This window comes from Scyliorhinus torazame, chromosome 4 (assembly GCF_047496885.1).
Source record: "Scyliorhinus torazame isolate Kashiwa2021f chromosome 4, sScyTor2.1, whole genome shotgun sequence".
Taxonomy (NCBI): domain Eukaryota; kingdom Metazoa; phylum Chordata; class Chondrichthyes; order Carcharhiniformes; family Scyliorhinidae; genus Scyliorhinus; species Scyliorhinus torazame.
Window position 1 is genome coordinate 231,229,721 of NC_092710.1, and position 19,196 is coordinate 231,248,916.

Genomic DNA, 19,196 nt, shown 5'->3' on the forward strand with positions numbered 1-19,196 from the left:
GCCCCCGTTACTGTTCGCGTTGGCAATTGAACCATTAGCCATAGCGCTGAGGGACTCTAAGAGGTGGAGGGGGGTGCTTAGAGGGGGAGAGGAACATCGAGTGTCACTATATGCAGATGATTTACTGCTATATGTGGCGGACCCGGTAGAGGGGATGCCAGAGGTAATGCAGATACGTAGGGAGTTTGGAGAGTTTTCGGGATACAAATTAAATATGGGAAAGAGTGAGCTTTTTGTGATGCACCCCGGGGAATAGGGCAGGGGGGTAGATGCTCTGCCGCTGAGGAGAGTGGCAAGGAACTTTCGATACCTGGGGATTCAGGTGGCCAGGAACTGGGGAACACTACATAAACTTAACCTGACGCGACTGGTAGAGCAGATGGAGGAGGACTTTAAGAGGTGGGATATGGTGCCCCTGTCATTGGCGGGCAGAGTACAGGCGGTTAAAATGGTGGTCCTCCCGAGGTTTCTTTTCGTGTTTCAGTGCCTCCCCATCCTGATTACAAAGGCCTTTTTCAAAAAAATAGACAGGAGTATTATGGGCTTTGTGTGGGCGGGAAAGACCCCGAGGGTAAAGAGGGGGTTCCTGCAGCGCAGTAGGAACAGAGGGGGATTGGCACTGCCGAGTCTGAGTGACTACTATTGGGCCGCTAATGTGTCGATGGTCTGTAAGTGGATGAGGGAAGACGAAGGTGCGGCATGGAAAAAGTTGGAGATGGCTTCCTGTAAGGGAACGAGTCTAAAAGCGCTGGTGACGGCACCGCTGCCGTTCTCCCCGAAAAGGTACACCACAAACCCAGTGGTGGTGGCGACCTTGAAGATCTGGGGGCAGTGGAGACGACACAGGGGAGTGACGGGTGCCTTGGTGTGGTCCCCGATAAGGAATAACCATAGGTTCGTCCCGGGGAGGATAGATGGGGGATTTCAATGTTGGCAGCGAGCAGGGATTAGGAAGCTGAAGGACCTGTTTTTGGACGGGACGTTTGCGAGTCTGGGAGCATTGGAAGAAAAATATAAGTTGCCACCAGGGAATGCTTTCCGATACATGCAAGTGAGGGCATTTACGAGGCAACAGGTGAGGGAATTTCCACAGCTCCCGATGCAAGGGATCCAAGATAGAGTGATTTCGGGGGCATGGGTTGGAGAACGTAAAGTGTCCGAAATATACAGGGAGATGAGAGATGAGGGGGAGGCGATGGTAGAGGAGCTGAAGGGAAAATGGGAAGAGGAGCTGGGGGAAGAGATCGAGGAGGGGCTGTGGGCAGATGCCCTAAGTAGGGTAAATTCTTCGTCCTCGTGTGCCAGGCTTAGCCTGATTCAATTTAAGGTTCTACACAGAGCGCATATGACGGGAGCAAGACTGAGCAGGTTTTTTGGGGTGGAGGATAGATGTGGAAGGTGCTCAGGAAGCTCGGCGAACCACACTCACATGTTCTGGTCGTGTCCGACACTGCATGAGTTCTGGGAGGGTGTGGCAAGAGTGATTTCAAAGGTGGTGGGTGTCCGGGTCAAACCAGGCTGTGGGTTAGCTATATTTGGGGTTGCAGAAGAACCGGGAGTGCAGGAGACGAAAGAGGCCGACGTCTTGGCCTTTGCGTCCCTAGTAGCCCGGCGAAGGATTTTACTTATGTGGAAGGAAGCGAAGCCCCCGGGCGTGGAGGCCTGGATAAACTACATGGCAGGGTTCATAAGACTGGAACAAATAAAATATGCGTTAAGAGGATCGGCTCAGGGGTTCACCAAGCGGTGGCAACCGTTCCTTGACTATCTCGCGGAACGATAATGGAGAAACAGAAAGGACAGCAGCAGCAACCCAGCCGGGGGGGGGGGGGGGGAGGCGGGGAAGAGGGGGGGGGGGGAGAGTATTATCCCGTGTTTTTGTTTTTTGCCAGTTGTTGATATTTGCTTTTTGTTTATCTCTTTTTTCATTTGTTGTTAGTTCAATATATTATTTAAATAACGTTTAATGTATATTCCTTGATTAAGTTGTAAAAACGGAAAATTTCTGTTTGAAAAATTTCAATAAAATATATTTCAAAAAAAAAAATTATCTTTGACAGTGCTTTTACTGGTCTTTTCTTCCGATCCAGTAAATCAATCCTAGTGATAGCTTCTATTATGAAGATATTCAAAAGTGAATATGGTGAGCAAAATTACGATTTTGGATTTTTTTCTCAGCACTCTGCACACTTTGGATCTGTCTGCAATCACTAAAAGATTGTTTAAATTTGGTTACTGGAACAGTTGCTGGTAAACGACACTGTGCTGCAAAGTGGTTTATTTTGCCACAATTGGAACAATGTTTCCCTCTCGCCGGACAATTTTCTTGACTGTGGGCATGTCCACAACATGTGCACATCATCACGCTCGTGACGTCACATTCAAAATGGCCAACAGCCGTTGCAAACAATGGCGTCAGCCACGTTTCCCGATTTTGCGCTCTTTCCTTAGCCACGAATTTGGCATATTTGCTCGATGCCTCTTCGCTGGCCTTACACATATTTGTCGCGTCTTCAATCAACAAAACCGGTCTTCTTAGCTTTTTCTCGCGCAACTGTTCATCGTTTATTCCGAACACAACTTGGTCCTGCAGCATAGAATCGGAGGCTGAGGCAAAATTAGAAGACTGCGCTCGGAACTTGAGAGCCGTGATGAAGGAATCTACTGACTCTCCCCTTTACTGCAGCCTTTTCCAAAACATGTAGTGCTCATAGGTCTCATTCACCTGTTTCTTACAGTGTGTATCCAACTTTTGAAGCACCATGCTGCATTTATTTTTGTCCTCATCTGCACTAAATTCAAATGAATTAAAGAGCTCCAAAGCTTGCGGTCCAGCCAAATTTAGTGGGAGTGCTATTTTGCATTGGTCTAATGCATTTCCAAGCGTGGAGGCATAAATAAAAACTTCGAACAGTTGCTTAAAGAAAGCCCAGTTCTGGCATAGTTTACCATGTCTTGAAGTGGTCAGGCTTCTTGAGAACTTTCATCTTCTGATCAGTCTTTACCGTAGATTTTTTCTGAGTTGTATCTTCTGGATTGCTTCTTCAATCTCCAATGCTATTAGAAACAAATCTAATTTCTTTCAAGGAACAGACTCCTGGTGCCTTGTGTTGCTTATTTCAGGGTGGTTGGCGTAGTGTTCATAAAGACCACAGAATAGCTTTTAACGTAAGCAAAGCTATGATTTTATTTGCACTACTAAACTGGGATTTGACATTTAGCCCTTAAGAATACAGACCTGATCAATACATCGAGCTACACTCATCTACTGCTAATCTCACTACTGGTATAAACTATAATCTGACCTTGCTCACATTATCTGCTCTTATGACCTTCAGTAGCTATCTCCTGCATACACTTCTCCCCTAAGGTCCAACATCACTGCCTTATAAAGTTGTATCTGTAGCTCCCTCTAATGGCTGCTATATTAACCCTTGTAATGCTGATAGTTATGATAATACCACAAAGTGCAGACTCCACACAGACAGGGATTGTCTGAGGTGAGGACTGAGGTGACGAGAAATTTCTTCACCCTGAGAGGGGTGAATCTGTGGAATTCACTACCACAGAAAGTAGCTGAACCAAAAGGTTGTGTAATTCCAAGAAGGAATTAGATATAGCGTTGGGGGCTAAAGGGGGTCAAGGGATGATCAGCCATGGTCATAATGAATGGTGGAGTCGCCTCGAAGGGCTGAATGGCCTCCTCCTGCTTCTGTTTGCGACGTATGATAGCGAGTAAGTGTGTGTGAGAGTGAGTGAGAGCAAATGAGTGTGCATGAGAGAGAGCAAGTATGTGTGAGCACGGTGAATGTTTGTGAGAGTGAGTGAGTGTGAGCCTGAGGAAGTGTGAGAGTGAATGTCTGTGAGAGCAAGTAAATGTGTGAGATCGAGAGTGTATGATAGCGAGTGTGTGTGCAAGTGTGTTCTTGCGAGACCAAGAGAGTGCATGTGAGAGTGAGTGTATTTGTGGGAGAGTGAGTGTGTGAGCAATTGAGTGTGAGCAAGAGTGAATGGGTGAGAGCAAGTGAGCGCGTGTTGGTGCGAATGGGTCTGTGTGAGAGTGAGTGCATGTGAGAGTGAGTGAATGTCTGTGAGAGAACAAGTAAGAGTGTTTGAGACCGGGTGAGTGCATGTGAGAATGAGTGAGTGTTTGAGGGAATGAGTGTGTGTGAGATCTTGTGAGTGTGTGAGCGTGAGTGAGTATCTGTGAGACGGAGTAATTGTGTGTGACAGCGAGTATGTGAGGGCAAGTGAGGGCGTGTGAGAGCGAGAGAGTGTGAGAGAGTGGGTAAGTGTGTGTGAGATTGTGTGTGTGTGTGAGAGAGCAAGTGGGTATGTGAGAGTGAGTGAGTAAATGTATGTGAGACCTGGTGAGTATATGAGACCAAGCGAGTGTGTGTGAGAGCAAATGAGTGTGTGTGAGTGTGCGTGAGAATGAGTGGGTGTGTGTGAGAGCGGGTGAGGATGTGTGAGAGCGGAAGTGAATGTGTGAGCGTGTGAAAGTAAGTACTTGTGAGAGCGAGTGTGTGTGAAAGCAAGTGCAGTGTCGGCGAGTGAGTTCTGAATGATTAAGTGCGAGCGAGTGTGTGAGAGAACGAGTGTGGGTGAACAAGTGAGTGCGTGTGAGAGTAAGTCAGTGAGTTTTTTTTATTTGTTCATGGAATGTGGGCTTCACTGTCTGAGTCAGCATTTATTGCCCATCCCTGAGGCATTCAAGAGTCAATCACATTGCTGTGAGTCTGGAGTCACATGTAGGCCAGACCAGGTAAGTATTACAGATTTCCTTCCCTAAAGGCCGTTGGTGAACCAGATGGGCTTTTACAACATCGACAATGCTTTCATGGTCGCTGTCAGACTTTTAATTCCAGATTATTATTGAATTCAATTTCCACCATCTGCCCTGGTGGGATTCAAACCCATTCCCCAGAGCATTATCCTGGGTCTCTGGGGATTATAGTCCAGTAACAATAACACTATGCCACTGCCTCTGCAAGTGAGTGCATGAGCGAGTGCCTACGAGAATGAGTGAGTGTGTGAGAGCGGGTGAGTGTGTGACAGTGAGGGAGTACGATTGTGTGTGCGAGTGCGAGAAAGATGGGTGTGGTGTGTGTAAGAGAAAGTGAGAGTGAAACCTGAATCAGGGAGCCAACTGGCACACACACATTAAAAAAAAATTACTTTTCCTGAGTTACAAAGCCAGGGCTCAGTGTGGACAGGGGCAAACCCCTAATCCAGCTCCTTGCCCGCTCCAAAAACCTGTTCAAATTCAAATTGAATCCAATTCATGGTCCCCAAAAGAGAGACATACCAGATCTGAGCCAAAAGGCAGAGCAGATACTACACTTGATCTGAGCTAAAAGGCCAAGAAGCGATCATACATACACACATAACTGTCCCAGGTCCCCGTCCCCCTTCCTGGTGACCAGGAATTGAGGCTAGTTTGCTTCTCTCTAGCTCCGCTTCTTAAGTGAAAATGCAAAATATGTTTGATCAGTTTTCACCGCGGCTTGGCACTTTTTAATAGTCACATTTATTAATTATTCCTTTTAAAATGATCAATGCATTGCTTTGACATTTCCAGCACTGGCTCAGGTCCCTCCCCAGCTTTCCAGGACCATCTTCCCAGGTGCCCAGACCCAGCCCCTAAGTGCCCAGGTCCTACCCCAGGGGTCCAGGCCCCACCCCAGATTTTGAAGCTGGTCCACCAGGTGTCTAGGCACTTCCTCCTGATGCCTAGCTCCTGTCTCCAGGTGCCCAGTCCCTCCTTATGTGTCGAGGACTCTCGGACAGTTGTTCAGACACCTTACTCCAGATGTTAGGCCTCTCTCCAGGTGTCCATGTTCATCTCCACAGGTGCCTAGGCCGTATCACTAGGTGTTGATGCCTCTCCTACAGTTGTTGAGGCCCAGCTGCCAGGTACCTAGAAATGTCTCCCAGATGTTGCAGCCATGCCACCAGATGTTGGGGTGTTGGGGCCCTGCAACAGATGTGGAGGCCTTTCCATGTATTGAGGGCCCCTCCACCAGGTGTCCAGGCCACCCAAGGGCTACAAGCCCTGTTTCCAGGCCCTTCCCCTGGTGTCCAGGTCAGTTCCCAGTATCCAGACCCTGCCCCCAGATATCCAGGCTTCTGTACAAGATAACTGGGTTCCTTACCTAGTTGCCCAAGCAGCTGAGGCTGGACCTCCAGGTGACAGGTCCATCCCTCTTTGCTCAGGCCTCCACCCAAAGTGCAGAGCCTCCATTTTGGTGCATAAGAGACGAGGCACCATGCCCATGTGCCCAGCCCTTGTTACAGGTGGCTGCAAACCGTCCCTCCCCCACCAACAGGTTGCAGGTCGTTTCCCCAGGTGTCCAGGCTCCTCCCTGAGGTTTCCATACCCCTCACTGAGTAGTCCAATGCACTTCCTGGTGCGTAGGCCCAAACCTCAGCACGGTAGCATTGTGGATAGCACAATTGCTTCACAGCTCCAGGGTCCCAGGTTCGACTCCGGCTTGGGTCACTGTCTGTGCGGAGTCTGCACATCCTCCCCGTGTGTGCGTGGGTTTCCTCCGGGTGCTCCAGTTTCCTCCCACAGTCCAAAGATGTGCAGGTTAGGTGGATTGGCCATGATAAATTGCCCTTAGTGTCCAAAATTGCTCTTAGTGTTGGGTGGGGTTACTGGGTTATGGGGATAGGGTGGAGGTGTTGACCTTGGGTAGGGTGCTCTTTCCAAGAGCCGGTGCAGACTCAATGGGCCGAAGGCCTACTTCTACACTGTAAAAATTCTATGACCTGGTCCCTCCCAGACATGTATTAGCCCATCCTCCACATATTCTGGCCCCTCAACCAGGTGCCAAGGCCCCTTCCCCAAGTGTCATTACTCCTCGCCTAGGTGGCAAAGGGCTCTCTCTCAGAGACCCAGCCCCGACCCACTCCCAGGAGTCAATGCACTCCGCCAGATGCACAGGTTTCACCCCCAGGTGCCCAGTCCTCCAAGTTGATGCCCCTCCCCATGTGTCGATGCCCTCTCCCATGTATCGATGCCCTGCCCATGTATCGATGCCCCATACTATGTGACGATGCACCCCCCCATGTGCCCAGGCCCTGCCCAGGCCCCTCCCCCATGTGTTGATGCCCCCCTCAGGCCCATCCTCAAGATGCCCAGGCCACTCCTTATGTGGAGATGCTCCTCCCCATGTGTCGATTCCCTTCCCCAGATGTCTAGGCTCCTCTCTCAGGTGCCTAGGCCCCTCTCCATGTGCCACTGCCCTTCCCCATGTATCAATGCCCCTCCCCACATGTTGATGCCCTTCCCCAGGTGCCTATGCCCCTCCCTCAGGTGTCTCGGCTACTCTCCATGTGTTGATCCCTCCCAGGTGCACAGGCCCCTCCCCCAGATGCCCACGCCCCTCCCCACACACCGATACCCCCCCAGGTGCCCAGGCCCCTCCCTGTGTGTTAATGCCCTGTCCCAGGTGCCCAGCCCCCCCCCGCCCTTCCCCCAGATACACAGGGCCCTCCCCATGTCTTGAAGCCCCTCCCCCAGGTACTCAGGCCCCTCCCCCAGATACATAGGCCCCTACCTCAGATATATAGGCCCCCTCCCTGTGCTAAAGCCCATCCCCCAGGTGCCCAGGCCCCTCCCCACGTGGCAATGCCCATCCCCCAGGACCCTCCCCATGTGGCAATGCTCCTCCCCCAGGTACACAGGCCCCTCCCCCAGGTGCCCAGGACCCTCCCCATGTGGCAATGCCCCTCCCCCAGGTGCCCCTCCCCCAGGTGCCCAGGACCCTCCCCATGTGGCAATGCCCCTCCCCCAGGTACACAGTCCCCTCCCCCAGGTGCCCAGGACCCTCCCCACGTGGCAATGCCCCTCCCCCAGGCACAGAGGCCCCTCCCCCAGGTGCCCAGGACCCTCCCCACGTGTCGATGCCCCTCCCCAAGATGCCCAGGCCCCTCCCCACGTGTCGTTGCCCCGCCCCCAGGTGCCCAGGCCCCTCCCCGCGTTGACGCGGTGCTGCGGCAGAGTGGAGGGACCGGGTGGTCGTTTGTCCTCATTCCACCGCCATGGCCGAACACTTCTCGCTGGCGGACTGCGATGTGATCGGCTTCGACCTGGACCACACGCTGTGCCGGTACAATGTGGGCTGCACCTTCTCGGTGAGTTTGTAGCCGGGCGGAATGGCTCTTCCTCCCCTCGGCTGAACGAGCGGGTGCCCGGGAGGCGCCGGCGGCAGCAAGGCCGCCTGGCTGCAGCAGGGAGCGGGCCCGGGGAGAGGCCGGGGCCAGCTCCAAGCTGCAGCCAGGACAGGACCTGTGGTTCCTCCTCACAGGACTGCCCTCCCGCCCCTCGGCCAAGTGTTTATCTTCACTTTCCTCCTGAGATGCTGCATTGTAACCACCCCCCTGACTGTTAACTGATAAACATCCCTCAGCCACAATGTGGCATTTCAGTCCCCCAAACAACCTCCCAAAACAGCACAGCTCCTTCACACACAGACCATTCGGCCCAGCTGCTCCATGCCATCATCTACACATGTAACTGATTTACTGTTATTTAGTCATCAATGAAATTAGGAATGTGCAAAATCCTCCCCCTCCCCCCCATCTCTCTGCACACAGGGTAAGTTGCTTAAAAAAATATAATTCCATCTTCCTTTGCCTCCCCACCTACTTATTTCTGACTGTTTTGAACTAATGTGGGTGTAAGATGGCCTAGGCGATGGAACGTGCATTTCTTTCATTTATTCCGCCACCTCGGGACACCCTATGTTTCATTTGTAATGAATGAGTTATTGTTCAGGTGCACGCTTAAATACAGCTGGCAAGTTGCACACACACGCACCACAAGGTCACAGGCACGGCAAGTGAGACCAATGATCAGGGATAAATGCTTCAAACCCGTCCCCTGTGCTAAAGTGGCCGATTAGAACTGAAGCTGACACATTGCACATTCCTGTAGTTTTATATATGCAACAGATCTCTTGAAAAGCGAGTTATTCTTTTGTCAGTGAGACTTGGTGGGTTGCTGATCAGCGGGGCCACCGTTCAATATGTGCAGTCTGCTTTTTAATTACTCAGAATTTCAGGGATTGTATCTGGTTTTCTAACCAGTTACAGGTGGGCCTGCTAGTTCATAAGGATATGAGATTTTTGGGTGCTATAAAATTGCTTCGTTCTTCAATGAAGATTGGGAATTGAGGAAGGGGGCAGGTGGGATAGTGTTTCTTCACTATCAATGTGATCGAAGATTGTAAGTAGTACAAGTGGCAAGTAGAAGTTGGAGGAATTGTTTTGTTAAAATCTGTTCAAAACATTGTTTTCAATGATCTCAGGCATTTTATGCAAATTGCACAGGATTTATGAGAATTTTATGGGGTTTATATTATGCCTTGTCCTAGTCGAACACATACTTTTGGGACAAACATTATTACTGGTGATAATCTTTTGAAGTGCAACTAGGGATGGGCAATAAATGCTGGCATAACCACATCCTGTAAATGAATTAAAAAAATAAAAACAGAAAATGCTGGAAAAGCTCAGCAAGTCTAGCAGCATCTGTGGAGACAGAAACAAAGTTAATGTTTCAAGTCCGTATGACTCTTCAGAGCTAAAGAGAGGGAGAATATGATGGAATATACACTGGATAAGTGGGGTTGGAGCAGAGTCGAAGGTCAGTGATAGGTGGGATCTAGGAGTGATTGCAACAAAGATGTGTAGGACAAGAGACGGGGGAAGTGCTTTGTGGTAGTGTGAAGCACTAAAGAATGTGCTGATAGTGACAGAAAGGCAAGATAGCAGAATGTGTTAATGGGAGAGCAAAGGTCAGTACTCAGTGAAAGCAAAAACGAAAGAATTATTAGAGGATTTATTGTGCTTAAAACAAATTTGATCAAAATTGCAATACAAATGACAATATGCAGTCAGTGAGTTAGAGTGTTGGAATTAAAAGGTTACAACCTTAAGACAGACATGTATATCTATGTGCAATTAGTGTCCAAAACTGACAATGCTGTAACATTTATTTTTAAAAAAAATATATTTTATTAAAATTTTTCGGCCAAACAAAACCATACAAAGGTTTTTCCTTTTTACAACAATAAAACAATATAAAGAACAGTGACCGTTTTTTAACAAATAGATAAATAATATATAAGCTAAATGGCAACTGCCATAGCAAAAATAATAACTCTCCCAAATAATAAAATCAAACAATCCAGTATACATAACCAAGTACAAATATCTATACAAAAACACCCCTGAGGACCCACCTGAGCTCCCCCCCCCTCCCCCCGGGTTGCTGCTGCTGCCTTCCCATTTCCTTTATCGTTCTGCGAGGTAGTTAATGAACGGTTGCCACCGCCTGGTGAACCCCTGAGCCGAACCCCTTAGTACAAACTTTATCCGTTCTAGTTTTATAAACCCTGCCATGTCGTTTATCCAGGTCTCCACGCCCGGGGGTTTGGCTTCCTTCCACATAAGCAATATCCTTCGCCGGGCTACTAGGGACGCAAAGGCCAAAACATCAGCCTCTCTTGCCTCCTGCACTCCTGGCTCTTCTGCAACCCCAAATATAGCCAACCCCCAGCTTGGCTCGACCCGGACCCCCACCACCTTCGAAAGCACATTCGCCACCCCCACCCAGAACCCCTGCAGTGCCGGGCATGACCAAAACATGTGCGTGTGGTTTGCTGGGCTCCTCGAGCATCTCCCACACCTATCCTCTACCCCGAAAAATTTACTGAGCCTTGCTCCGGTCATATGCGCCCTGTGCAAAACCTTGAATTGTATCAGGCTAAGCCTGGCGCACGAGGACGAAGAGTTTACCCTGCGTAGGGCATCTGCCCACAGCCCCTCTTCAATCTCTTCCCCCAGCTCTTCTTCCCATTTTCCCTTCAGCTCATCCACCATGATCTCCCCCCCTGGTGCCTCTTTCCCTGTATATATCCGACATCCTACCACCCCCCCACCCATGTCCCCGAGATCACTCTATCCTGAATCTCCTGCGTCGGGAGCTGCGGGAATTCCCTCACCTGTTGCCTCGCAAAAGCCCTCAGTTGCATGTACCGAAATGCATTCCCTTGGGGCAACCCATATTTTTCCGTCAGCGCTCCCAGACTCGCAAACGTCCCGTCTAAGAACAGATCCCTCAGTTGCACAATCCCAGCTCTCTGCCAACCTCTAAATCCCCCATCTATTCTCCCCGGGACAAACCTATGATTATTTCTTACCGGGGACCGCACCGAGGCTCCCGTCATTCCCCTATGCCATCTCCACTGCCCCCAAATTTTCAGTGTTGCCTCCACCACTGGACTTGTGGTGTATTTCTTCGGGGAGAACGGCAACGGCGCCGTCGCCAGTGCTTGTAGGCTGGTTCCTTTGCAGGACGCCATCTCCAATCTCTTCCACGCCGCTCCCTCCCCTTCTCCCATCCACTTACACACCATTGAGATATTGGCGGCCCAATAGTACTCACTTAAGCTCGGTAGTGCCAGTCCCCCCCTATCCCTGCTACGCTGCAAAAACTCCCTCCTCACTCTCGGGGTCTTCCCAGCCCATACAAAACTCATAACACTTTGCTCGATTTTCTTGAAAAAAGCCTTTGTGACCATCACCGGGAGGCACTGAAACACAAAAAGGAATCTCGGGAGGACTACCATTTTGACCGCCTGCACCCTACCCACCAGTGACAGGGGCACCATGTCCCATCTCTTAAAATCCTCCTCCATCTGTTCCACCAATCGTGTTAGATTAAGCCTATGTAAGGTTCCCCAACTCCTGGCTATCTGAATCCCTAAGTACCGGAAATCTCTTGCTACCTTCCTCAGCGGTAGATCATCTATTCCCCTGCTCTGCTCCCCCGAATGCACCACAGACAACTCACTCTTCCCCATATTCAATTTATACCCCGAGAATTCCCCAAACTCCCTGCGTGTCCGCATAATCTCTGGCATCCCCTCCACCGGGTCCGCAACATACAGCAATAAGTCATCTGCATACAATGATACCCGGTGTTCTTCTCCTCCCCTGAGTACTCCTCTCCACTTCCTGGAGCCCCTCAGTGCTATGGCCAGGGGCTCAATTGCTCATGCAAACAGTAACGGAGACGGGGGACACCCCTGCCTCGTCCCTCTATAAAGACGGAAGTAGTCAGACCTCGGCCTGTTCGTGACCACACTTGCCACCGGGGCCCTATATAGCAGTTGTACCCATTCAATAAACCCTTCTCCAAAGCCAAATCTCCTCAACACTTCCCACAGATAATCCCACTCCACTCTGTCGAATGCTTTCTCGGCGTCCATCGCCACCACTATCTCCGCCTCCCCCTCTGGTGGGGGCATCATCATCACCCCTAGCAGCCTCCGTATGTTCGTGTTCAGCTGTCTCCCCTTAACGAACCCAGTTTGATCCTCGTGGACCACTCCCGGGACACAATCCTCTATCCTCGTCGCCATCACCGTGGCCAGGAGCTTAGCATCTACATTCAAAAGGGAAATGGGCCTGTAGGACCCACACTGCAGCGGGTCTTTTTCCTTCTTCAAAAGTAGCGAAATCGTCGCCTCCGACATAGTCTGGGGCAACTTCCCCCTTTCCCTGGCCTCATCAAAGGTTTTCGTCAAGAGCGGGGCCAGTAGGTCCATATATTTCCTATAAAATTCCACCGGGAACCCATCCGGTCCCGGGGCCTTCCCCGCCTGCATACTCCCAATCCCCTTTACCACCTCCTCCATCTCAATCTGTGCTCCCAGCCCCGCCCTCTCCTGCTCCTCCACCTTCGGGAATTCCAGCTGATCCAAGAAACACATCATTCCCTCCTTCCCTTCCGAGGGCTGAGCCTTATATAACCTCTCATAGAATGCCTTGAACACCCTGTTTACTCTCTCCGCTCCCTGTTCCATCTCTCCCTCTTCGTCTCTCACCCCACCTATCTCCCTCGCTGCTCCCCTCTTCCTCAATTGGTGGGCCAGTAGCCGACTCGCCTTCTCTCCATACTCATACTGTACACCCTGTGCCCTCCTCCACTGTGCCTCTGCCTTACCCGTGGTCAGCAGGTCAAATTCCACATGTAACCTTTGTCTTTCCCTGTACAGTCCCTCCTCCGGTGCCTCTGCATGTTGCCTGTCCACCCTCAGAAGTTCTCTCAACAATCGCTCCCTTTCTTTACCCTCTTGCTTCCCTTTATGTGCCCTTATGGATATCAGTTCCCCTCTGACCACTGCCTTCAACGCCTCCCAGACCACTCCCACCTGAACTGAACCTCTCCGTTGTCATTAAGCTCCAAGTACCTTTTGATGCACCCCCTCACCCTTAGACATACCCCCTCATCCGCCAATAAGCCCATATCCATTCTCCAGAGTGGGTGCTGTTCTTTTTCCTCTCCTACCTCCAGATCTACCCAATGTGGAGCGTGGTCCGAAATGGCTATGGCCGTATACTCCGTCCCTGTCACCTACGGAATCAGTGCCCTTCCCAAGGCAAAAAAGTCTATCCGTGAATATACCTTGTGAACATGGGAGAAAAATGAGAACTCCTTACTCCTAGGCCTAATAAATCTCTAGGGGTCTACTCCTCCCATCTGCTCCATGAAGTCCTTGAGCACCCTGGCCGCTGCCGGCCTCCTCCCGGTCCTGGACCTCGACCGGTCCAGCCCTGGATCAAGCACCGTATTGAAGTCTCCCCCCATTACCAACTTTCCCGCCTCCAGGTCCGGGATACGCCCCAACATACGCCTCATAAAGTTTGCATCATCCCAGTTCGGGGCGTATACGTTCACCAGAACCACCGCCTCCCCTTGCAATCTGCCACTCACCATCACATATCTACCCCCACTATCCGCCACTATGGTCTTTGCCTCAAACAGTACCCGTTTCCCCACTAGGATAGCCACCCCCCTATTCTTCGCATCTAAACCTGAATGAAACACCTGCCCCACCCATCCTTTACGAAGTCTGACCTGGTCTATCAGTTTCAAGTGTGTCTCCTGCAACATAACCACATCTGCCTTTGATTTCTTTAGGTGTGCGTGTACCCGTTCAGCCCTCTCACGTTCCACGTGATCAGCCGGGTTGGGGGGCTCTTTACCCCCCCCCCCCCCCCCCCCCCCCCTTGTCGACTTGTCGACTAGCCATCCCCTTTTTTAACCCAGCTGCTCACCCGGTTCCCACGTACCTGTTTAGCCCACCGACGGTGCCCCCCCGTCTCGACCACCCCGTCCCATAACAGCTCCCCCTTCTCCTTGGCAGCAGCAACCCAGTTAACTCTTTCCCCCCCCCCCCCTCCGCTAGATCCCCCTCTAGCGTAGTTGCACCCCCCATGTTGCTCCCAGAAGTCAGCGAACCCTGGCTGACCTCGGCTTCCCCCTTTGCCCTCGGCCCCTCACTGTGCGAGGCCCCCTCCTTCCTGCGTCCCTGTTCCCCCCACAATTATCATAACGTGGGAGCAAAGCCCGCGTTTCCCACTCGGCCCCGCTCCTAATGGCGCATTTCCCTTCTCCTTCCCCTTTCCTTCCCACCGGCGCCCACAGTTCCTCATGCTCCCCCCTTCCCCCCCAACGAGGGGAAGAGAGAAAAGTTACAGGGTTGAAGGATTAACAAATTGAAAAAATCATCTCCCCCCCCCCCCCTTTCCCCTTCCTCGTCCCACATAATCACCACACCACTTTATCCCAGAAGCTCTTTCTCTCGCCAGACTATTCCAGCATCTCGTCCACAATGAATGTCCACGCCTCTTCTGCCGCCTCAAAGTAGTGGTGCTTCCCTTCGTGTGTGACCCACAGTCTCGCCGGTTGCAACATTCCAAATTGAACCTTCTTTTTGTGAAGCACCGCCTTAGCCCGATTGAAACCTGCCCTCCTTCTCGCCACCTCCGCACTCCAATCCTGGTATATGCGGATCACCGCGTTCTCCCACCTACAGCTCCGAGTTTTCTTCGCCCATCTGAGGACCGTCTCTCTGTCGTTGTAGCGGAGAAACTTCACCACTATAGCTCGAGGTATTTCGCCAGCCTTTGGCCTTCGCGCCAGAACTCGATAAGCACCCTCCACCTCCAAGGGGCCCGTCGGGGCCTCCGATCCCATTAGCGAGTGAAGCATCGTGCTTACATATGCCCTGACGTCCGTCCCCTCTGCGCCTTCGGGAAGACCCAGGACTCTTAAATTCTTCCTCCTCGAATTATTCTCCAGTGCTTCCAACCTCTCCACACACCTTTTGTGCTGTGCCTCGTGCATCTCTGTCTTCACCACCATGCCTTGTATTTCATCTTCGTTTTCAGCAGCCTTTGCCTTCACGACCCGAAGCTCCAGCTCCTGGGTCCTCTGCTCCTCCTTTAGCCCTTCAATCGCCTGTAATATCGGGGCCAACAGCTCCTTCTTCAACTCCTTCTTCAGCTCTTCCACACAGCGCCGCAGGAACTCTTGTTGCTCTGGGCCCCATAACAAGTGGCCGCCTTCCGATGCCATCTTGCTTCGAGCTTCCCTTCCTTGCCGCTGCTCCAGAGGATCTTCTGCAATCCGGCCGCTATCCTCTCCTTTTTCTATGTGTATCCGGGGGGATTCCCTTCTAGTTTACCGCACAGTAATTCTGGCTGTTAAAATTGCCGTTGGGGCTCCTATCAAGAGCCCACAAGTCCGTTCCAACGGGAGGTGCCGAAACGTGCGACTCAGCTGGTCATTGCCGCACCCGGAAGTCGTCGCTGTAACATTTATTAATTATTGTTTGGGATTGGTTGGGGGGGTGGGGGGGATGGGGAAGGGGTGATTGGAAGCAAGGACACTTGACTTCTCTTAACTGTGAACTGTTGTAGAAGATGATGATCAGAATCTTGTCTTCTAACATATGCGATGTTGAATTCCTGTTTTTATAATGTTGTGTCAGTGGAGGTTGTATCCAGGCAACACAGTAAGCAGCATTTATGGGAAAGAATATGAAACCATTCCTAACACTTGCACTAATCGGGGATTGGTGCATGTGAACATCTATTTAAACTGTGGCCCACTAGCTACATTGAAAATATAAGTGATGTGCAGCCATCTTTTAAGATCATTGTTACAATGTTTATGTACCTAAAGTCATCTTACTGTGCCCACCCCAGTCCAACGCCAGCCTCTCCACATCATAAAGTTATCTTGTAGGTGTGAATGTTTATGTTTAATAAAGATTTTAAAAATTCAAGCCTAAATCTCATTTACTTCAAATAACGGTACAATCGACAAGGGGTAATAATTTTTAGACTTCTGTTACATTACCTTCTATTGAATTTTGAGGTAGGAATAAATGCAGCAATTTCTCATTGCAATCAACCAGGCAACAGCAACTTGTATTTGTATAGCAGCTTTAATGTTCAGCTTCACAGGAGCATTATAAAACAAAATATGAGATTGAGCTACATAAGGAAATGTTAGGATGGATGACTGAACGCTTGGCCAGGAAGTAGGATTGAAGGAGTGTCTCAAAAGGAAGAAAGTGTGGTACAGAGGTGGAGAGGTGTAGTGAGGGTATTCCAGAGCTTGGGCATGGGCAGCTGAAAGCCGCATCATCAATGGTGGTACGATTATAATTGGGGTTCTTTAAGAGGCCAGAATTAGAGGAGTGCAAATATCTCAAGAGAGTTGTGGGGACATTAGCGATGGGGAGAGATCTCAAAATAAGGATGAAAATTTTAAAATGTAGAAGTTGCTTGACTGGGCCCTGATGTAGGTCAGTGCACAGGGGTGATGGGTAAATGAGACTGGTACAAACTCAGACATGGGCAGCAACATTTGCTGACCTCCAATTTACAGAAAATAGAATGTGGGGGAGCACCCAGCAATGCATAGGAGTAGTCAAATCTAGAGTTAACAAGGGCATGAATGAGGGTCTCAGCAGAAAACTAACTGAGGTAGGGAGCAAGCAGGGCAACATTGTAGAGAGGGAAATGGGCTGTGTTAGTGATGGTGTGAATATGTGGTAGGATTTTCATCTTCGAGTCATATGAAGATTGTATGGCTGTGTGTAGAATGAAAGGATCAGAAAGGACACCTGGGTGCTTTGGGTTGACATGGACAAGATGGGTTGCATCATGTCTCTGGTTCTCACAACAAACTAAGTAATTTCCTTATTTTGAACCTGAATGCTTCTGAGAAGCCCATATTGGTTGAATTGGAGCTACTATTCCAAGTTAGAATTGTCTCTTTCATGGTTAGGTGGGAGCTATGGAACTCATGGAGTGCAGAATTAAAATGTAACTTAATTTTTTTCAGATATTTCGCCATTTAACCACGTTTTTGTTTAACGTTTCATGTATGTTGGCAAAAGCGACTTTAAAGGGGTTCTGCAAACCTGATATTTCTGTGGAAATCGCTGAGACACAATGTGTGGTTCATAAACCCGAAATATTAGTCAGCCATTCAATGACTATTATTTAAGTCGATTCCATGGTCGAGTAGATTTCGAGCTGGAATAGACTATTTTTTGGTGTCTCGGGGAATATGGGGAGCGGGTGGGAAAATGGAGTTGAAGTCCAAGATCAGCTATGATTACATTGAACGGCTGAGCAGGCTCGATAGGCTGTATGGTCTACTCCTGCTTTTTATTAAACGGTATGATCTTCAGAACGAATGCTTAATGTGAAGATTTATTTACCGAGACTCTTCAAAAGGAATGGAGCGGGGAAAAACTGCTGTTGACTTGTGTATGTGTTGGGAACTAACGTTACTATGGTAGCAGCTCAGGCTCTTCTTGGTACTGTAATTGCTTGCTGCGCAGACCTTCTTGAGTGAAATTTGCCTTTAATTAGAAGTAAAGGAAATGTAGGTTTGCATTTTAAAATCTGATTTTAAACGTGAACATTATGCACAATGAAAAAGTACACTGTTGATGCAGTGGATAGACTTTAACTTTGCATTTTTATGACTTCCGGTTGCGGCTATGCCTAGGTAGGTCGCACGTTCGGCAGCTCCCGCCGGGAACGGACTTTTGGGCTCTCCAACGGGGCCCCAGCGGCAATTGTTCGACGGCTTCCAGTGTGGGAAGGTGACAGCAAGGTTCCCCCCGACATATGGATTGGACCAGGAGTGGAGCGGTGAAACAAGTGATCTTGGGGCAGCGAAAAGTGCGAGGGAGGAAAAGCAAGATGGCGACGGGTGGAGACCAAGCAGCGTGGGCGCAGTGGTCGCAGGAGCAGCAGGAGTTTCTTAAACGCTGCTTTGAGGAGCTGAAGACAGAAATGCTGGCGCCAATGAAGGCGGCGATTGAGAAGCTTGTGGAGACCCAGAAGGCCCAAGGGGTGGCGATCCGGGAGGTGCGGCAAAAAGCCTCCGAGAACGAGGATGAGATCTTGGGCCTGGCGGTGAAGGTGGAGGCGCACGAGGCGCTGCACAAGAGGTGGGCGGAAAAATTTGAGGACCTGGAGAATAGGTCGAGGAGGAAGAATCTTCGGATTCTGGGTCTCCCTGAAGGAGTGGCGGGGCCCGATGTTGGGGCATATGTGAGCACGATGCTCAATTCGCTGATGGGCGCGGGAGCTTTCCCACGGCCCCTGGAGCTAGATGGGGCTCATCGGGCCCTGGCAAGGAGACCCAAAGCCAATGAGCCGCCAAGGGCTGTAGTGGTGAGGTTCCACCGCTTTATGGACAGAGAGTGTGTCCTGAGATGGGCCAAAAAAGAGTGGAGCAGCAGGTGGGAGAACACGGAGATCCGAATTTACCAGGACTGGAGTGCGGAGGTGGCTAAGAGGAGAGCTGGTTTCAATCGGGCTAAGGCGGTGCTCCATCGGAAGGGGGTGAAGTTCGGAATGCTGCAGCCAGCGCGATTGTGGGTCGCGTTCCAAGATCGGCACCACTATTTTGAAATGCCCAATGAGGCATGGAACTTTATCCAGGCTGAAAAGTTGGACTCAAATTGAGGGTTTGTTGTGGGGGATGTTTACTGTGTTCACTCTGTTTATTACGTTTGGGGAATGTTCTTTTCGTTTGAGTGCTGGATGGGGATGGGTGAATGGATTTGATGTGGGGGCTGTGGGAGAGTGTGAGCGTCGGTGTTGGAGGGGCAGGCCCCCACTGAGGAAGAGGGGGAGTGGAGGCCCGGGGATGGGGAGTTGGGGTAAGGCCGCAAAAGGAGCTGCGCCAGAGGGGGCGGGGCCGGCTCAGGAAAGCGCGGGCTTTTTCCCGCGTTAGGGAAGGACGGGGGTGGAGCCGGGGGGGGAAAGAAGGGCAGTGCTGGAGAGGAGCGCACACTGAC

At 50.6% G+C, this 19,196-nt stretch overlaps 1 protein-coding gene and 1 pseudogene across 2 annotated transcripts in view; one reads left to right on the forward strand and one right to left on the reverse strand.

Annotated features, from left to right (window-relative positions):
• Positions 1 to 5,169: 5,169 nt before the first annotated feature.
• On the reverse strand, positions 5,170 to 5,373 carry LOC140415693 (U2 spliceosomal RNA; annotated as a pseudogene).
• Positions 5,374 to 7,979: 2,606 nt separating this feature from the next.
• Positions 7,980 to 19,196, forward strand: part of nt5dc1 (5'-nucleotidase domain containing 1) — a 764,356-nt gene continuing 753,139 nt past the window's right edge. For both annotated transcript variants that reach the window (XM_072499430.1, XM_072499431.1), the window contains exon 1: positions 7,980 to 8,142. In XM_072499430.1, the coding sequence (XP_072355531.1) occupies positions 8,050 to 8,142 (93 nt within the window). In that variant the 5' untranslated portion in view covers positions 7,980 to 8,049. The remainder of the gene's footprint in view (positions 8,143 to 19,196) is intronic.